Below are 20,392 nucleotides of genomic sequence, written 5' to 3'. Positions count from 1 at the left end.
GCCCTTTCCTACTAGAAGACAGTAGCATGTCTGAAGGGGAGAGATGTAGGTAGAAGATGTCAGAAGGGGAAATTGGGGGAGGATGTCAGGAAGAGAGATCTGGGCATAGGGTACTTCTCATCTCCTGCCATAAAGAAAGATTCGATTCTAAATTCTAATTATAGCTCTTCAGGCCACAGCCATATCATGCATGATAAATGAAGGTCTGAAGGACACTTCAATTACTCATCCCCATTTTTGCTAAGAGTTGGTCATGCCCTTTCAATGGGACATAGATTGAGCTGTGTAGACACAGCTTTTTCCAGTAAACTGCCTCAATACCATACATTGCACAGTTTAGATGACACTTGCAGGTGATCCTGTCTCTGCTGCAAATTACACAGCCCAGTTTTCTTTGATTTCTTTTGGTTTGGATTATCTGTGCCAATTCTTATGGTTAATCAAAAGGAAACTTTCAGTCAAATGTTTGCAATGGGTGTCTATATTCTTCTAACAAGTAAGTTTATTTGTCATTGAAATTTTTTTTAATGTTGATTTATTTTTGAGAGGAGGAGTGGCAGAGAGAGAGGGACAGAGCATCTGAAACAGGCTCTGTGCTGAGAGCAGAGAGCCCTATGTAGGGCTTGAACTCATGAAGCGTGAGATCATGACCTAAACCAAAACCAAAGTGAGACACTTAACTGACTGAGCAGGTCGGTGCCTCTGAAATTTTGTTTTAACTAAAATATTAAGAATTTGTACTTCTGTGCAGTCAGACACAAGTCTTCTCCCTTCTCTCTTCTCTAGGTGGGCTGTATGTCACTCCACGGATCTTATTTGAGGGTTGTCTGGTAACAGATGGGATGAAAATGCTACCCTGGGGATGGGCACTGTAATGTGCAGTCCTGATTTCGCTTCAGAATTGAAGGCCTTATTTCTCCAGCTGCCAGCAGACACATCCCAAAGTTAACTAGGCCTTCTTCAAGGACTGTCTTGGCTTAGAAGTCTCTTTGTCCAATATCTCCCCTCCCAAAGGTGGTCTGCAAACCATAACTGGTCTGCGCAGGGCTATAGGTCCCTCCCTCCTCTCACCTCAACTGGGAGTAATTCCAGTCTGAGAACTTCTCATACAGTCAGTCTAGGGGTTCCCAGGCCTGCACCACAATCCTACACGATGCTTCTTTCTTCCCTTCCTTTCCACATGTATTGATACTGAGAACATTCCCCAAGAGACCTGCTGTTCATCTCTGCCTCTGAGACTGTTTCCCAGGAACCCTCTTGATGTAGGTTCCCATCTTGGCCTGGAGCATTAATATTTACTTATTCTTAGTTCTCTTGCTTCTTCATACATAGCCTCTCTTCCTAAGCCACTGAAAATCACAAGATTGAAAGCTGGTGTCTCAAGTGCATTTAATTATTCTTGAAAAATTCTAGTCTAAGGGCTCGAATAATGTTATATTTCTTTGCATCTATGGTTGTCTTTATACTGTTCCTTCTGTCACTAAATTATGAGCTCCTTGAGGGACACAGTTGTGTCCTATATATCTTTGTATCTCCTACTATTTGATGAAAGAGTACAAAAATATTTGTGTATGATGTCAAAAATAGGTGATTCTCCCCCTCCCCCAAATATACCTCTCTTCTAATGAACTGAGACCTATTCATGTCAATGCTGATTATATTATGGATTCTGACTGGGATGCGGCCATTCCTTTCCTCTGTTAACATGGCTGGTTTTTCTTCCCCAAGGATACAGCCTTGCCATTGTCTCAGGTCAACTATCTCTTGCCACTTTAAAAAGTTCTTGAGTTCTTTAAAAAAATGAACTTTCATACTATTAGAGCAACTCCAAGCTATAAAGTTATTATTTTTCTTTGGTCTTTATTATAATTATAAAATACTTATTTACTTTTGAGAGGGAGACAGAGTACAAGCAGGGGAGGGGCAGAGAGAGAGAGAGAGAGGCACAGAATCCAGAGCAGGATCCAGGCTCTGAGCTATCAGCATGGAGCCCAACACAGGGCTCAAACTCACAAACTGTGAGATCATGACCTGAGCCAAAGTCAGACACTCAACCAACTGAGCCACCCAGGTGCTTTTAGTCTTTCATATACTCATCACATAGTTGGGGGATATCTGCTCTCTGCAAAGTGCTGTGTTAGTAAATCTCATGTAAAAAGAATATCAGACCAAGTCAGGACCTCCTGTTGTACATTCCCAATGCCTTACATGCTTCTTGGTAGCCCTGATCACAACTGAAATTAAATGATGTATTTAATTTTGCTCATTGGTTCTCTGTTTCCTTGATAAAATGTAAGTATCAGGAAAGCAGGTACCATCTTCCATCTTTTTCATGCTATTTCCCAAGCATACCCATCAGCATTTAAAGGTAATTAGGTAGAGGACAATATACTATCAAAGGAAGTTGAGAAATGGTGGCCACAAAAGAAAGAAGAGAGCTAGTAGATGTGGGTCCTGGAAGCCCAGGAAAAGAGATGGTATTAATTTCGTTACATGTTGCTGAATCTTTAAGTAAATTGAAGACTGAGCCCATAGTGAGCATGGAGCACTGTTTCAATAGAGGAGCCCTATCATTTGCCTTCTCTGTGCCTGCACCCAATAGGTGAGCACAAAAAGGTCATTCTGATAAGTTGATTATCAACCACCCCCAATACTTCCTGGAAACACTGCTAGTTTTCTCTAGTAAGCTTGCTCCCCAGCAGCCACAATTCTCATTTCACATCTTTTCTATTGTCTAAATCTTCTTATTCCTTCTTCTGCCTCTTCAGAGAGAAAGTCTACAGCCACTGGAACAGTTTTTACTCATTTTCTCCCATGACCTAATCAATCAAACTTCTTGGACCTGTACCACCCTCTCCCTCTTTCTGCCTATGGAGAAATTGTCTTTACATCTATGCATGGCCAGTCTGTCCATCTATGTTCAGGATCCTACTTCCTCTGTCTTCCGAGAGATCGTATCTACACAACCAATTGCCTTCACTTTACTGTATCTTCAACCTCTTTCTGTTAGATAATTTCCACATGCATTGAAAGATGGTCTAGTGTCTCTCATCCTCAAGCAATAAGAAACAAAAATACTTTCTTTCTTGGCTTCCCCACCCCAGTCATTGCCTGTTTTCAATTCCTCATCTCTCATTTACTCTTTCAAAAAAAAAAGTTTCATTCAGATATACTTAACATGACATATAACTCACTCACTTAAAGTATATAGTTCAATGATTTCTAGTATATTCAGGGAATTTTGCAACCATCACCACAATTAGATTCAGAACATTCTCATCAGCCAGGACCCATTAATAGTCACTACTCATTTCCCCCTCAATTCCCATCCCCACCTTCATTCCAAGGCAGCCACTAATCTAGTCTCTGTCTTTATAGATTTGCTTATTCTGGACATTTCATATAAATGGAACTATACAATAGATGGTCTTTTGTGACTGTTTTCTTTCACTTAGCATACTGTTCCCAAGAGTTGTCTATGTTTTAGCATGTGCCTGCACTTCACTTCTTTTTATTACCCAATAATATCCCACTGTATGGCTATACAACATGTTATTTATGCCTTGATCAGTTGATAGACATTTGGGTTGTTTCCACTTTTTGGCTTTTATGAATAATGCTGCTATGAGCATCTGTTTATAGAGTCTTGTATGGGCACATGTTTTCATTTCTCTGGATACATGCCTAAAAGTTGAATTACAGGGTCATATGGTAACTCAGTGTTTAACCTTTTGAAGAACTGACAGACAATTTTCCAAAGAAGCTTTACCCTTTTACAATCCTTCAGTGGTGGATGAGAGCTTCAGTTTCTCTGTAACTTCATCAGCACTTGTTACTATGTCTTTCTGATTGAAGCCATTCTGCTGGTTGTAAAGTGGCATCTCATTATGGCATTTGTTTGAATTTCCCTGATGGCTAAATTGCTTATTGGCTATTTGTAAATCTTCACTGGAGAAAAATCTATTCAGACACTTCGTCCGTTTTTAAATTGGCTTGTCTTTTTATTATTGAATTAATTAGAATTCTTTATATAGTCTAGATACAAAGTCCCCTATCAGATATATGATTTGCAAGTATTTTCTCCCATTCCATGGGCTGTCTTTTCATGTTCTTGATACTGTCCTTTGAAGCACAAAAGTTTTTAATTTTGATGAAGTCCAATTTATCTGTTTTTTTGTTCCTTGGATTTTGATGTCATATCTAAGAACTGATTGCCATAGTCCAGATCATGAAGCTATGCCCTATATATTCCTCTAAGAGTTTTATAGTTTTATCTTTTCCATTTAAGTCTTTGGTCAATTTGGGGTTAATTTTTTTATAAGGTGAGAGATAGGAGTTCCATTTCATTCTTTTGAATGTGAATATCCAGTTTCCCTTACTATTTGCTGAAAGACTATTCTTTCCCCTTTAAATTATCTTGGCATCCTTGTTCAAAGTCAAGGAAGCACAAATGCGGACTTGCAAATTTTATTCCATTTTTTAAAGTTTATTTATTCTAGTAATCTCTACATCCAGTGTGGGACTCTAACTCACAAACCTGAGATCAAGAATCATCTGCTCCTTCAACTGAGCCAGTCAGGCACTCCTATTCAATTTTGACAGTACCACATTTTCTTCATTACTATAGCTCTGCATAAGTTTTGAAACTGGGAAGTGTTAAGTTTTCCAACTTTGTTCTTTTTTTTTTTTCATTTTATTTTGGCTCTTTTGGGTCCTTGGAATGTCCATATGAACTTTAGGATCAATTTCTCACTTTTTACAAAGAAGCCAGAATTTTGAAGACATTGAGGTAGTAGTGCCATCTTAGCAATATTAAATCTTTTGGTCTCATAAGCATAGAATATGTTTTCATTTTAGGTCTTCTTTAACTTTTTTCAACTATATTTTGTAGTTTTAAGAGTCTAAGTTTTTCACTTATTTTGTTAAATGTTTCCCAAAGTATTTTAGTTATTCTTTTGGATGCTCTTATAAATGGAATTGATTTCTTAATTTAATTTCTGGGTTGTTCAATTATACTGTACTGAAATACAATTGATTTTTGTATATTGATCTTGTATCCTGTGAATGTGTTTTTTTTTAGTTATAATCGTTTTTTTAGCGGATTCCTTAGAATTTTATATGTACAAGATCATGTCATCTGCAAATAGAGATAGTTTTAATGCCTTTTTCCAATCTGAATGCCTTTTATTTCTTTTTTTTTCTTTTTCTTTTTCTTTTTTTTTTTTTTTTTTTTTTTTTTTTTTTTTTTTTTTTTTTTTTTTTTTTTGCCCACTTGCCCTGGTTAGACCCTCCAGTACAATATTGCATAGAGGTTGTGAGAGTGGACATACATTCTCATCTTATTCCTGATCATACGAGGAAAGCATTCAGTGTTTCACCATTAATTATGTTGTTTATGGAGTTATCATAGATGCTTCTTATTAGGTTGATAAAATTCCCTTCTGTTCTTGTTTTTTTAGTGTTCTTTTTAAGTGCATGAAGGGATGCTAAATTTTGTCAAATATTTTTCTGCATTCATTAAGATAATCATGTGGCTTTTGTCCTATTGATATGGGTGTTATATCAATTGGTTTTCAGATTTTTAACCATTTTTGCATTCTTGGGATAAGTCAAGGTATACAATTCTTTTTATATGTTGTTGAGTTCTGTTTGTGAGTATTTTGTTGAGGATTTATGCATCTATATTATGAGAGATATTGGTCTGTAGTTTTCTTCACAATGCCTTTGTTTGGGTTCAGTATCAAGGTAATATTGGCTTCATAGAATGAGTTAGGAAGTGTTCTCTCCTCTTCTATTTTCCCATTTACTTTCTAACTCACTCAATCTGGCAACTCGAGTATATCTTGTTAAGGCTATCAGTGACCTCCATGTTGCCAGGCCCAGCAAACACTTAAGTTTCACATCTTGTGAAAGCAAGCCCTACAACAGCATTTGGCAAGTTGAACTTTCTCTTTTGGTTCATATACTCTCTTTTCTTGACTTTACATGCCTGGCTACACTTCTACCTCTTTGGTCGCCTATTCTGAGTCTCCTTTGCTGGTTCATTCTTCTCTGGTCAAACTAAATGTTTGCTCTTAAGACATGGGCCTGAGCCCCCTTCTTTCTATTCTACACATACTCTAGACTATCTAATCCATTACTATAAATCCCTTTAGTACAACCCTCAAATATTTGGAGACCTTTACATCTAATTGCCTAGTCCACATCTCACATGATTGACTGATATATAACAAGTTCCAGTCTGAATGCTTGATTGTCTCTTCCAAACCTGTATCTCCATTACCTTAGCTATGCATATCAGAAACTGGGTCTTAATTAACATCTCATTTTCTCCCGTATGTCCTTTAAGTCTATCCGTAACAGTGAGGAGTCCAACTCCTGGTTAAAAATCTATATGTGACTTTTTAGGCCTGACCATAGGCAATTACAAGGGCTTTGCCTGGAAGACTTCATGGGGGAAGGATGCCTTCCCATATCAGACTTGGTTCATAGCCAGTGCACTGAAGTCTCTGAAGGGAGTTTTAGTCAAAGACTCAGGTCCTCCAGCCCATCATGCTCTTCACATGCTTGCATTCCTAGCGCTGGCACCTTCATTTCTAGGCCTCTTTATCTGAGGCCTTGGGATAATAACCTCTTTTGGTACCTCTGCTGAGGTTGGGAACAGAGGAGGGGAACTTTTTGAAGACACTTTTACTCACTCTGACCCACACCCAGTCCTTTTCCACTCCTAGGTTTTCTCCCTTCCCTTACCATTGATCCCAGAGTCCACAAAACTGAGGAAGCTTTTGTTCAGGGCCCCCTCAATAGTCTAGGCTGATCCTTTTGGCCCTCAACCAGTGTACCATCCCATAAGGAAAAATGAAACAAGAAGAGTTGGTGCATCCTCCCATTTTAGGCTCTTACTTATATCTCACAGTAAGTGAGATTTTGACTTTCATTTTTGGCTTGTTGCTTGAATCAACTACTCAGATACCTGATACTCAGCTCCTTCTCTCCAGCTCAGCTATGTTCCTGACAACCACATCCTATTCAGTCTATCTCCAAATTAGATCTTCAACATGTCCATTCTCCAACCTCCTTTCTGCTACCTAACCTAAGTCACCACTATCCCTGGGCTGTGGCCTTAGAACTGATCTCCAGGATTTCTCTCTTGCTCATTTCCAAGCCATTTGACATAAAGAAGTCAGAGTGACCCTTAAAAAATTTTAAATCATTATCACATCATTGCTTAATATCCTTTCAGAACTTTCATTTATAGTCAGAATTAGGTGACTTTTTACCTCTAGGACACCTTGAATTATCTTGCCTCTGCGTGAGTTGGCCTCTGCGAACCTTTCCAGAATGTTTGTTCTTTTCTCCCTTATTCATTGTGCTCTTGCCACATTACCTTTCCTGGATACTAGCAGAAACCTCTTTCTCTCCTCACAGCCTTTAGACATATGGCTAGTAGCATGCTGAGAGTGATGGTGAGGAAGCAGTCACCCTGGACAGGTGACAGTATTTTATCACAGACATTGTTTAGAATTGTCAGTGGATGTGCATGGTAAGTCAAAAGCAGATTGACCTGTAGTTGGATTTATTATTTCTTTTCAGTTCTATTCAAACAATATATTCCCTTTATTGCCTGTACACCCAGTGCTGACCATTCCTACAGCCTTCTCTTGACCTTGCCTCCTTGGTACACTGCTGCACCATGCACCTCTGAATGGATATCTCATCCCCTCACTTTCCATCTTGATAATGATTACTCATCTCTTGGACTAGAGTTTAAATACAACATACTCAGGAATGCCTTCTTTGACTCACTAACTTAAATTAGGTTTCGTACTGATAATAACATTTTTTAAAGTAGTATTTATGAAAAATTATAATTATATATTGATTTGGGTATCATATTCGAATGTAAACTTCATTAAGGCAGGCACTATGACTTTCATCTTTCATGTTCGTGGTTATAATCCCAGCAGTGAGCTTGGCACATAGTTGGTGTTCATTAAAGATTTGTGGGAATGAGTGAATGAATGAATGAATGAATGATTTGTGGAAATGGAGAGTAGGCATGCATTGTCATAGAAGTAAAGGAGAGAAAGTGGACTGAAAAATGAAAGCAAGATGAAGAAGTACAGACAATTCTTCTGAGAATTGTTGCGGGTGGTGGTGAAAGACATGGGTGTTTTCAGGAGGCAGAAGTGGGGATGAAAGGGTCCTATTTTTTTAAAGATGTTATTTTAAGACTTGAGCAGGTTTAACTGATTATGGAAAAGGATCCAGTAGAGTGGTGTGCGTTGAAATCACCTAGAAGACGTTAAAACAGTTTGCAGGGCTGCACATCTAGAATTTCTGATACAGTTGTTTGGGGGGTATAGCTCATAATTTGCATGTCTAGCAAGTCTGCAGGAAATGCTGATCCTGCCAGAATGGGGATCACACATTGAGAAACACTGAGATGCAATTTGAAGAAGGCTGAATGGGTGACTCTGGAGTCCAAGGGGGGAGAATTTGCCCTAGGGTAGAAGGAGGAACAACATTGTACAGGATGAGGGTAAAAGATGGGTGCAGACCCAAGTAGGTTTAAAGGTTAGGGAGGAGGAAATTGTCAAAACTTCCCCTCTGATAGATCCTGTTTTCATTATGAGGAGGAATTGAGGTCATTTGAGGAGAATCAAGAAGGAAAATAGGGGGTAAGGTAAGAAGTTAGAAGGGTAGAGAGGTTGGTAGGGTCATTGTGGTGAGCAAGTCATCAGCATGACTAAAGAGAAATAATAGCATCGTAACCAGTGTTGAAGGCTTAGGCGGCGAGGTTTGCAGTCATACATCCATGTTAGTACCAATCTGCTCTGCTATAGCATTGAAGTTAGTCGTTAAAAAAAAATTGTTCAAGAGCAACCCTCAGGCTATTTCAGAGGTTAATATCTTAATCAGCTTAACGATAACCCACAACCCTCGGACCAACTTGAGGTTAATATCTTAAAAACATCTCAAACTAACTAAACATGACTGTCTAGCTATATAAAACATACAATTAAGAGGTACTTAGGATGGCCCAGAATTGCCTCTGAACAAACCCAGAGATTCCTATATGTCTCCTTGTTCCTGAAGATATATGATGATAGGTGTCTTATTGCATCCTTCACTGCCAGTGTGTTTGTATATGTAGTAGTACTAAATTTAAATTTTGCTGACTTACAATCAACTTTTTTTTTTAAAAAAGGAAGCATCATTTTACATTGAGATACTAAAAATTTCCATTAAGAAAGATGAGATACAGAAGTACACATCTTTACTTTATTCCACTCACTCCTCTCTGTTCTATCCACTTGTTGCTCTTGTGGAAAGAGCCATCAGCTTGCTCAGATTTCAGCCTCTGACACATCATTTTGAGCTATGTTGGCCACCAGGAACCATAAGTAACAAGAAAGGAAGAAAACTGGAACTGTAATTTAGCGCTTTACAAATAAACATGCTCTGCTCGTATGGTAAAGGTCAGGAAAGCTGGAATCTAGCAGGCTGTCAAGCAGAAGCAGAGGAAGCTTCTGAGCTATAGGAAGACTGGGGTGGTGGGGGGGAGTGAAAATCTCCAAGCACCACTACACTCAGGCTTCCATCTGGGAAATAATAATTAGATAAAAGACAGAGGATGATAATGGGCTATTCACAGAACCTCAAGAATACTGTGAAATACATGTTAATGCTATTGGCATTGGTTCATGTACTACTTTTAATAATGACATCTACGAGAGATAGAAACGGAAAGAGAAGATGATGCAAATGATAGGACATCTGACTCAAGAATCTAAGGAGCGTGGGCATTACAGATACATACACCTAAAAACAGATATTCAGATTCAGAGAGAGAAGGTTAATAACTAAAAGTTATTAAACAATGAAATACTTTCATCCTGGTTGGTGAACAGCCGCCATCCTGAGCTCCCTGAGTGCCCCCTTGCGGTGCCAGTCTCTCCTGCATCTCTTCCTTTATCCCACCTCCTCACATTCCAGCAGCTGAGGGGTTACTACCAGCCCAGGGCCTTTGGGATTCCTAACCTCCCTGTTAAAGTCTCCACTTGGATTGGTCAATAGCACATAACATATTATTGTTAAATATCTTAATACCACCTATGTATATAGATCTATGTTGTACAGGATTATCTGCATGCTGTGAGTTGTCTGATGAAGAATTATCTGCAACAGGATCTTTCAGTACTTGTCAAAAATGCAGATGCTTACTTCTTACTTGCTATATCTCCAGAGGCAAGGAAAATAGAAGCAAAATGAACTATTAGGACCTCATCATGATAAAAAGCTTCTGCACAGCAAAGGAAATAATCAAAAAAGCTAAAAGGCAACCAATGGAATGGAAGATGATATTTGCAAATGGCATAATAGATAAAGGGTTAGTATTTAAAGTTTATAAATAACTTATCAAACTCGACACCCAAAAAACAAACAACCCAGTGATGAAATTAGCAGAAGACATGAATAGACAATTTTCCAAAGAAGACATCCAGATGGCTAAGAGACACATGAAAAAATGCTCAACATCACTCATCATTAGGGAAATACAAATCAAAACCACAATGAGATACCACCTCAGACCTGTCAGAATGGCTAAAATGAGATAATCAGGAAACAACAAATGTTGGCAAAGATGCAGAGAAAGGGGAACACTTTTGCACTGTTGGTGGGAATGCAAACTGGTGTATTCACTCTAGAAAACAGTATGGAGGTTACTCAAAAAATTAAAAATAGAACTATCCTATGATCCAGCAATTGAGCTACTAGGAATTTATCCAAAGGATTCAAAAATGCTGATTTGAAGGGGCCCATACACCACAATGTTTATAGCAGAACTATCAACAATAGCCAGATTATGACAAGAGCCCAAGTGTCCATCGACTAATGAATGGATAAAGAAGATGTGGTGTTTATATACAACAGAATACTAACCAATGATGAAAAATAATGAAATCTTGCCATTTGCAACAATGTGGATGGATCTAGAGAGTATTGTGCTAAGTAAAATAAGTCAGGCAGAGAAAGACAGATATATGGTTTCACTCATATGTGGAGTTTAAAACATACAACAGATGAACGTAGGGGAAGGGAATGAAAAATATGATAAAAACAGTGAAGGAGGCAAACCATAAGAGACTCTTAAATACAGAGAACAAACTGAGGGTTGCTGGAGGGGTGGTGGGTGGGGGAATGGGCTAAATGAGTGATGGGCATTAAGAAAGGCACTTGTTGGGATGAGCACTGGGTGCCACATGTAGAAGATGAATCCTGGGTTCTACTCCTGAAGCCATGACTACATAGTATGTGAACTAGTTTGAATTTAAATTAAAAAAAAATGCAGATACTTGGACCCCACACACTGGACTCACTGCATCTCTGAGAGAGGGTCCAGTATATGTGTTTGTACCTATGCTGTAGGTGATTCTAAAATATCATATCAAATACAGTCTGCATTTTCTGGCATAGAGCAAACTTGTCTGTACTCTATTATATCTAGAGGCCAATTTCTTTGAAGGCAGTGTCCTAAGTCCTAATACTCTTGGTATTCACCGCTATGCCTAGCTTAGTATTGTTGACAGACAATAAAGAGAAGGAGTCATTGATTCAGAAGTGCATACTGAAAAGACAAGTTATCTTTGATGATAATATATGTTGATGCTAATGGCAATGACTAATCATGGTGAGGGCTTACCATGTGCCAGGTAGTATAAGCACCTTGGACACATCATCTAATTGGATCTCAATAACTCTGAAAGGTACTGTTATTATCTCCATTTTATGGTGAGAAACTGAGACTCAAGATTTCATTACTGAAAGGGAAAAGGACTCCAGTCTTGGTTTGTCATATACTCTCTTTTTTGACTAAACCATACTGGTTCTTAGATTACAAAACAATTCTACAGATAACATAAATTACATTATTTTGAATTCATCTCTTCAATTTGCTTTTGTGTCAAATTTATTTGATGCATTTTTTTCATATATGTGAAGGGGAAGTAGGCAAGAAGATGAGATAGGAGCAATATTCTCTGACTTGCAGGAACCAAGATGAAGGACATTGAATATAGAAAGTAAAAGGTATATATAAATAATTTTCAATATTTAGGCGCTGTTGGAAAACTTTTAGCTAAATAAAAATAAAATAAGTACTAAATGAAAAAAGTTAGAACGTTGCAGCTGTCATATTTTGACGTACTATCTAGAAATTGAGTAATAAAGAAACAGAATCAAGATGAGAACTCAATGTTGAGAAATAATGAGGGTCATTAGAAAGGTCATCAAGGGGCTCGCTGATTTCTGGACTTGACAATGGGCAAGACAAGCTGTATGGACATGGAAAAATTAAGGCAGCTTATAAGAGGGGGTAGATTGAAAGTAGATATAAAGAATGAGTTTTATGTGCATTTAGGTTTATTTTGATGTATTCTGCCCGGAAGCTGGGATTAATGAGCATACAGAGTGTTATAATTTCATTCTGGTAAAAGCATCCTTATGCACTGAGCTTAATGAAGAATGGCTAATTAACATCTTTTGAACACAGGAAGAAAAAAAGGGTATACATCGGAATTGTCTTTTCAAGGCAAAACAAACACAAAATCAAAATCTAGATAAATGGAATCAGAGTGCTTATTCAGACTTCAGTATATCAATCCTGGTGCTTTTCTTTAGATACAGATAACTTTCTAATCATGCTTGATTCATTCATGACATATGGAGAAGACTAGATTTTATTCTTACTGGGATCTGGGCAAAATCCCCACTTCTCGTCTCTTTCATAGCGGCTTGTCGTGGCACACCACAGCAAGTTGTCTTCCCGCCCTTCCCGGATGCATTCATGATGCCACTGATGGTTATACTGGAAGGGAAACATGCACGGTGTTCCGTGGGCATTCCCTTTGATTGTATACAAATCTAGAAGAAAGATAAAGACAAAGTCAAAGAAGTATTACACCAGCTTTATCTTAGGAAACTGTCATATGGTTAATACATTTTTTTTTATCAGCTGAAAGCCCACAGTGAGTGAGGCCCTTGCTAACCACCAAGAACCCTCAGGACCTACTCTCAAGCGTACATAAAAGCACAAAAGTGAATGCTGGATTGGGAGAGTGTGCCGATAAATGGCTTATTTACATAAGTATCTACTTGTTTATTTACTGTGGTGCCTTTGCCACAGTAGCACACATATTTGTTAATAGATGAGAAGGAAAATTAAATGTAGATTTACTTTTTTAACTTAAAAAATGTTTATTTATTTTGAGAGAGAGAGAGTACATGAGCTGAAGAGGGGCAGGGAAAGAAGGAGAGCGAGAATCCCAAGCAAGCTCTACAGAGCCTGACACAGGGCTCAGTTCCACAATAGTGAGATCATGACTTGAGCCAAAATCAATAGTCAGATGCTCAATCAACTGAGCTGCCTAGGCGCCCTGAGTTTTACTTGACAATGCCTTCCACAGCCCATATACATCAGAGATCACCATATGAACCTCAAGAGTTTTACAGGCATCTATTACTTTTTTCATTCAACACATATTCATTGAGCATTTAATGTGCCCAGCACTGGGGATGTACTAATGAGCAAACTTGTAAATGTTCCCTTTCATATGAAGCTTCTGTTCTATTGGGGAGAGACAAAGAGAAAGCAAATACACAAGTAAACACATAATTTCAGGAAGTGGTAAGTGCCATGAAGAAAAACAAAGCAGGGTAGGAAGACAGAATGACTCTGTGTGTGTTTGAAGGGTAGAGGGGCCCTATTTTGGATAGGGTGGTGAATGAAGGCCTCTGAGTAAGAACTGGGTGAGGCGAGGGTGCGAGTCTTTGCAGAGGAGTTGTTCTGGCGGGAGGAACAGCAAGTACTGTTACAAGAACATGTGTGGGGTGGAAAGAGCACGGAGGCGCAAGAGGAAGTGCAATTGGGGAAGGACTGGAGCGTCAGCTCACAGATGGCCAGCTCTGCCACATTATGGATTTGGCCCTTTACCCTGAGGCTTGGGGGAAGTCACGAATGGGAAAATGACATGATCAGATTTTGATTTTTAAAGACTAACTCAGGGTGCAGTGTAGCAAATAGAACCTATATGGGGAAAGAGGAAAATGGGATGGCTAGCTAGGAGGCCTCTACAGTAGTCGAGGAGAGAAGAGTGTAAAGAGGTGGCCTGTTGGCTGCCTTCTCAGAGTATTACAATAATCGGGCATCCTTGGCCTTAATATGACTCAACAGGGGCTTTCAATGGTGAGGGGGATAAGGACTGCCTTCAAATAAGTTAACAGGTCCTGGAATGGAAGGGCCACCTGTGGGGATTCCCACTCCTTCCCCACAACTGGCAGGGGCTAGACTGAGAGCACCCCACATCACCAGCCCCGGAAGTTTGGGCTGTTTAGGAGCTACAGGTATTTTAGGACACATCCCCTTATTTCAGCCCTCTGACTTCTACTCTGTTTTCATTTGAGTGCACAGGAATTTGAGTATCTGCCTAAAAAATTAACCCCAAGCAAAATATTAAGTTCTTCCTCAGGACTGTAGACTATTCAGAGTGCTGGCTTGCTGCATTTGCTTATTGTAGTCAGTCCTGAGAATGGCTTGCTCTTGGCCCTTTTTTATTCCTTTCTTATAAGTACAGGTGAAAGTCCTGCTTTGGATCTTAGGAGCTCCTTGCTCTCCTTTTTAGAGCTGGTATGGAGTTCTTGGAAGGATATACTCTTATTAAGGTATAATTCTACAGAGCACCATGAGGTCAGGAGCCACATCTGTCTTGTTGGCTTTTATAAATTAAATGCCCAGCCCTACACTTGAGAAATAGTCACTGCTCAGTAAATATGTGATGGATGGATGAATGAATAAGAAAGCTACAGAACAGAATCTAAGAGACAAGTTCACAGTTTCAGAATTTATGCCATTTTATCAATTTTTTTCCTGCTCAAAATGCCAAATATTGTAGAACTATGGAAAATGAAAGCCCCACTCCTGAAACCATTTTTTTCCCACTACTTGACACTTGCCAATTGTTCCTGACAGTGTGTGTGGTTTATCTTTCAAGGCCTTGTACGTGACCATCACATGGATGCCAGTCAGGCGTGAGGAGGCAGTGAGGTGCTCTGTGAACATGCTCAGACATGGGGCTGAGTTTCTACAACAACAGAAATGGTAGCAGGAGAGGTTCTTCTATTCACCCTAAGTCTTCAAAGACTTCACCATCTACCTTTATTTACTCGTTCTCTCCTATCCTTCTGTTCTTTCTTCCCCTTTCCATTGATTCTCAGAGTTATTTAAGTGTTTTCTCCTCTAATACCTTTAAAATCTGAGTTTTGCTTCACTAGCTGAATTTAGCAAGTTCATTTAAAGATTCCAATAATCCTTTTATGATAAGCGAGTAAGCAACTAAAATGTATTCAGCAGAAGTCCCTTGAGGCTCTGGGTGCTGTCATATAATAAAATTTACAAATCTTTACTTAGGGATAATCTTTCTAAATGCATTATTTCATGAGTACTTTTATTTAAATTATTTCTTACCTTTGTGCAGATAATCACAAATGCTTTCACCACCTGACATGTAGGAAATCCACTTATGAAGATGTTTCCATGAGGCCACAAGCACGTTGTTGTGATTTACCTGGACCATGTACTGGAGAGGGCCGGTGATCATGTTCCTGTTACAGCGCCATCTCAAGGAAACTTGAATAGAATCACATTCATATATGCTTAGTGGCTGCTCTGGATTAGATAAATTCAGACCCAGACAACCACTGCCTCCTATGTTAAAGAGGCGGTGGTTTGAGACCCACTTCCACAGCATGAGCTTGTTTGCTGGTTTGCAGTTCTCCAGGGTCAGTGCAGATTTGCCTGCTTGGATGCATTTCTTGAGGCTCTCACTCTGGATAACAAATATTCCTTTATCTGAAACAACAAAATAGAAAACGTGGCATGGAACTTTCATATGTCATTAACTAGTGTCATGAGGATCCCAGTGTGCATGTCTAAGATGTTGTATGTGACAATTTACAGCCATTTTGAGCAGATCTGGAGTTGATGGATGGGTCCACCAGAAGGGCTTTATTTGCACAATAGAAGCATTTCTTAGGAAATATAAATGGACTTGTTGGAACTAATGAGAAAGTGATGTAACACTTCCATGGCCATACAGTAGCAAAAGCTGCCTATTAACCCACAAGGGAGAAGTATTATGGTGAAGGAGCTCGCCACAACTGGACAGAGAGCAGGGATTGTAATAATACTCAGGGCTAAATGGGAGGGGCATTGCATGCCCAGAGATATGATCTTTTGGTTTTCTTCAGACAAATGCCTGAATATTAGAAACATGGCAGCTGAATCAAGGGCCACTGAAATGAAAACTTCTATCATCAAATTCCTACAGAAAATCAAAAGGATAGAAGTGAAATGCTACTTTATGTCTTGATATAAGGTGTAAACCTGGTGGGGGGAAAAGCTTCTCCAATTTGCTCTCTGTGCTGGGTCCATGTGGAGTAAAAAAGTGGGGACATTTGCTGTGGAGATGGCCTCTTCACCTTGTTAAGTGGTCCCAGCAGCAGGTGGATGCCCAGGAGCCTAGCTCAGGCCCCTCGTCATGTGTAGAGACATGAGAAGTACTGGAGCACCATGACAGTGGCAAAACCACACAGGCCACATGGGGATATGGAGAAGGTAGGCTTTTGTGATGCACCTCTGAACCTCTAACCCCCTAGAGAGATTTGGGTGAATTTCCTGTGGAAAAACTGGTAGGGCCTAGCCAGGAATGGGTATTAGCTACCTGCCTGCCATCTGCCTATAATTTGTCACTGGCCTGGAAGACACCAGTTATGCAATTATGAACTTGTCCTCTCACAGATTTTTTGAAGTCATGTCTACTGTCTTCAGTCTAAGCACAGAGTGTACTGAACACATTGTAGAAGTTCACTAAATGCTTGACGTTGGTTAGACATGCTAGCAGCTGCACAGGCCTCCCTACATAGTCAGGCAGGCCTAGGCTTCCTGAGTTACTCAGCTCAGAATGTCTGAGCAAGCCCAAGAATTCTTTTGTTCTCTCTTCTTATAGTTTATCTCCCGTCCAGTCTTTAAAAATCTGAAGAGACATTATCAGTTTCCCTTAAAATGGCTGTGATTTAGGGCAAGTCAGGTCCTGTGGCAGGGGCATAGGCAGAGAGGCCTCCTAGGTATTTGGAATAGGACAGAACGAGCTTCCTTGTGCATCGGTGCATGGGGACAATGCTTCATTTTGGTAAAATTTATTTTGTTTTTTCCTAAGTTACTCAGGCTGAGAACTGATTTGCAGTAACAAAAATCACTTAAGACATTGTTGAAAAGTTTGTCAATGTATTAATGAAAGTTATACCTCATTTAATAATTAATAACCTTACTTATAACCATATATTTGAGGAGTTGAATTAGTTGTCAGAAACTTGCTTTGATCATCATATATCAGAGCAAAAGAGAAGGGAGTATGTGTTTGGGTGGGGGAAGAGAATGAATGGTTTTAGGGAGATTTCATTTAGATCAGGAAATTTGTTTTCCTAATGAAGACCATGTCTGTATGGTTATTAGTAATAGTCATTCAAGATCAAATCTGCCCCTTGCCAATGTGATGTAGACTCTGATAATTAACCTTCTCTCCAACTCTTCTTTTCACCTTTTCGTGCCTGGGTAGAACGTTAACCTTAATTTCTGTTGTAATCTACTAATTACTTTCTAGCTAGCTCAGGGTTTCATTAATTTTTCACTAAAGGATAATCATTTTACTATAACTGTTCTGTAGTTTAGCTTCTATCTCATTTACATGCTCAAATAATCCACCTACTTACTGATTGGGCCTCAGCCCTCTGGGCCTCAGTTTATATACCTAAGATGGGCAGACAGCCTGCCTGGCTAGTGGTTGAGGGCTCTCAAATCAGGCAGATCAATCTGGAACTTTGGGCAAATTTTTTAATCTCAGTGAACCTCATCTTTCCTTTTTGAAGTGGAAGCATGTGTGATACTGATTTCATAGGGATATTAAGAGTATTCCATTAAATAACCCATGCACCAAGCACATCACAAGCTTTGGCATGGGAGGACTTCAGCAAGTAGTTAGTGTTATTATTCTTTCTATTATCCCTCCGGCTTCCTGACTCTTGGTCTGCAGATGTAACTGTAGTTCTGGTTGAACACCTGAAGAGTGCTAATTTGAGCATCCCCCAAAGACTTCTCTTCTACCATTAGCCAAAAAAATTCATTTTGCTCTAGTTTCTGCAGCACACATGTGTGTAGACTTTTTAGTTTTAAATGATCCTGACATCACCTTTTATGGAGGAAAAGTACTCTTCAAAATCCTGATAACAAATTTCTTTTCTTGTTTGTTCAAATATATGTGCAATCATGAATTAAGAGTCTCCGTCTGTTCAACTTCCAAACTAGTATCTACCTGTAAAGTCTATACTATGGCTCTCCTATAAGAAAGAGAAAAACATATAATGTTGAAAAGCAGTGTATGGAAAGGCAAATGGATGGTCTGTAAGTCAACATGGACATTATATATCACTAACATTTGGGATGAATAAATGTTTTTAGATGTTCAAATTATTAAGTGTTAAGAACAAGGAGTGGTGAAATCAGAAATCAGTAGTTACACCAGTGATTATAGAAGTACCTTTCTGAAGCAGAAGATATTAGACAAACCTAATCCCATGTTGTTCACTTTTGGAATGTTATGATGTTTTCATGCCCAGCTGCCTTTAGAATGTAGCTTTGGAAAAGTTCCTCAGAATGTATCATAAACAAGTAGCTCTGGCTTACCAATAACAATAAATATGTCATCTCCAAAGGAATACTATGCCATACTAAGCTAAAAAATGACCCAATCCCATTTTCCCATTAAACTATAATAGAATCTGGTCCTGGCACCATTAATCTCCATAAATTCACTGAAGAGAAAACAATTGCCTTCAAATAAACTATGAGGAGACCCAATATAGGTATCAATATTCTGATTATTATTATATGCAGATATGGGCTGTCTGTAACAAACACATAACATGAAAAAAAAAGCCACCAATCCTTAGTGTCTATAGTCAGGTTTCAAAAAGAATGAAAACCAAAAGTGGGAGGAATCAAGATTGATTATATATGTCAAGGACATCAGTTCTGCTTGAACACTGATTAAGTGATTAATGAAGTACTGCCAGAATTACTAAATCTCTTTGCAGTAAAATGTTATTATACTTCCCTTCATAATTATAAGTTTAAGAGGAGAAAAAGGATTGATTTACTAGAAGTAACTTAAAAGCTGATATTCATTCCTTTTTATTCCATGGAATAAAATCCATGGAAGACAGTGGTTCTACTTTCTACTTCTGGGTTCTTTTGAGGAGGAGATCATTTTAGACCCACCCTTTGCCTCCATAGGATAACATGTACTTAAAAACATTTTTTAAATGTTTTTTATTTATTTTTGAGAGACAGAGACAGACAGTGCCAGCAGGGGAGGGTCAGAGAGAGAGGGAGACATAGAATCTGAAAACAGGCTCCAGGCTCTGAGTTAGCTGTCAGCACAGAGCCCGAAGCAGGGTTCAAACCCATGAACCGTGAGATCATGACCTGAGCCAAAGCCAGATGCTTAACCGACTGAGTCACCCAGGCGTCCCAACATGTATTTTTTTGAAGGAATGGCAGGAGAATGCTTACTTGATCAAGTGTGGAGCTTAAGTTTAAGGTAATCCTTTTTTGACTGCATATAGAAAATTATTTCATTCCATAAGTATTCGTTGGGTGCTAGTCATGTGGTAGGCACTGCGTAGGGCCCTAGAAATAGATAAATTATTTGCCTAAATATCTGTTCCTTAAAAGTATACCTATCTCTTCTGAAATCATGAGAATACTCCTAGTTAATGAAAAAAAGGGAGTTCCATCAGTTCCAATGAAAGCATTATAACCACATTTAAAATAGCCCTGGGGCACCTAAGTGGCTCAGGTGATTGAGCATCTGACTCTTGATTTCAGCTTAGGTCAAGATCCCAGGGTCCCAGGGTCGTGGGATAGAGCCCTGTGTTGGGCTCCCCGCTGAGTGTGGAGCCTGCTTAAGATTCTCACTCTCTCTTTTCCTCTGCCCCTCTCCCCAACTTATGCTCTTTCTCTCAAATAAAAAAATATAGCCCTTAAAAGCAAGTGATGAAAAATAAAAACAAGAAAATAGTCCAGAATTCAGAATACTTGACTGGATCCTCAACTATTGCTATGTGTGAGGTGGATTCCTCACACATGACTCCTCAGTGTCATTAGGTCATTCTGAGTGGGGGGAGTGTGTTTGTGTGTGCATACACTTGCCCATTTTCCAGGGAGGAGACTGAGAACACTGGATGGAAAGAGGTCATTTGGAGCAGACTAATTGTT

General features: G+C 39.1%; 1 protein-coding gene across 3 annotated transcripts in view; it reads right to left on the bottom strand.

Annotated features, from left to right (window-relative positions):
• Window positions 1-20,392, bottom strand: part of PLA2R1 (phospholipase A2 receptor 1) — a 117,587-nt gene that overhangs the window by 84,325 nt on the left and 12,870 nt on the right. For all 3 annotated transcript variants that reach the window (XM_029934512.1, XM_029934513.1, XM_029934511.1), the window contains exons 2-3: window positions 15,527-15,910; window positions 12,754-12,927 (exon numbers count right to left, since the gene is read on the bottom strand). In XM_029934512.1, the coding sequence (XP_029790372.1) occupies window positions 12,754-12,927; window positions 15,527-15,910 (558 nt within the window). The remainder of the gene's footprint in view (window positions 1-12,753; window positions 12,928-15,526; window positions 15,911-20,392) is intronic.

This window comes from Suricata suricatta, chromosome 3, assembly GCF_006229205.1.
Source record: "Suricata suricatta isolate VVHF042 chromosome 3, meerkat_22Aug2017_6uvM2_HiC, whole genome shotgun sequence".
NCBI lineage: Eukaryota > Metazoa > Chordata > Mammalia > Carnivora > Herpestidae > Suricata > Suricata suricatta.
The sequence above is the reverse complement of the archived record's forward strand: the minus strand, read 5'-3'. Positions and strand labels throughout refer to the sequence as shown.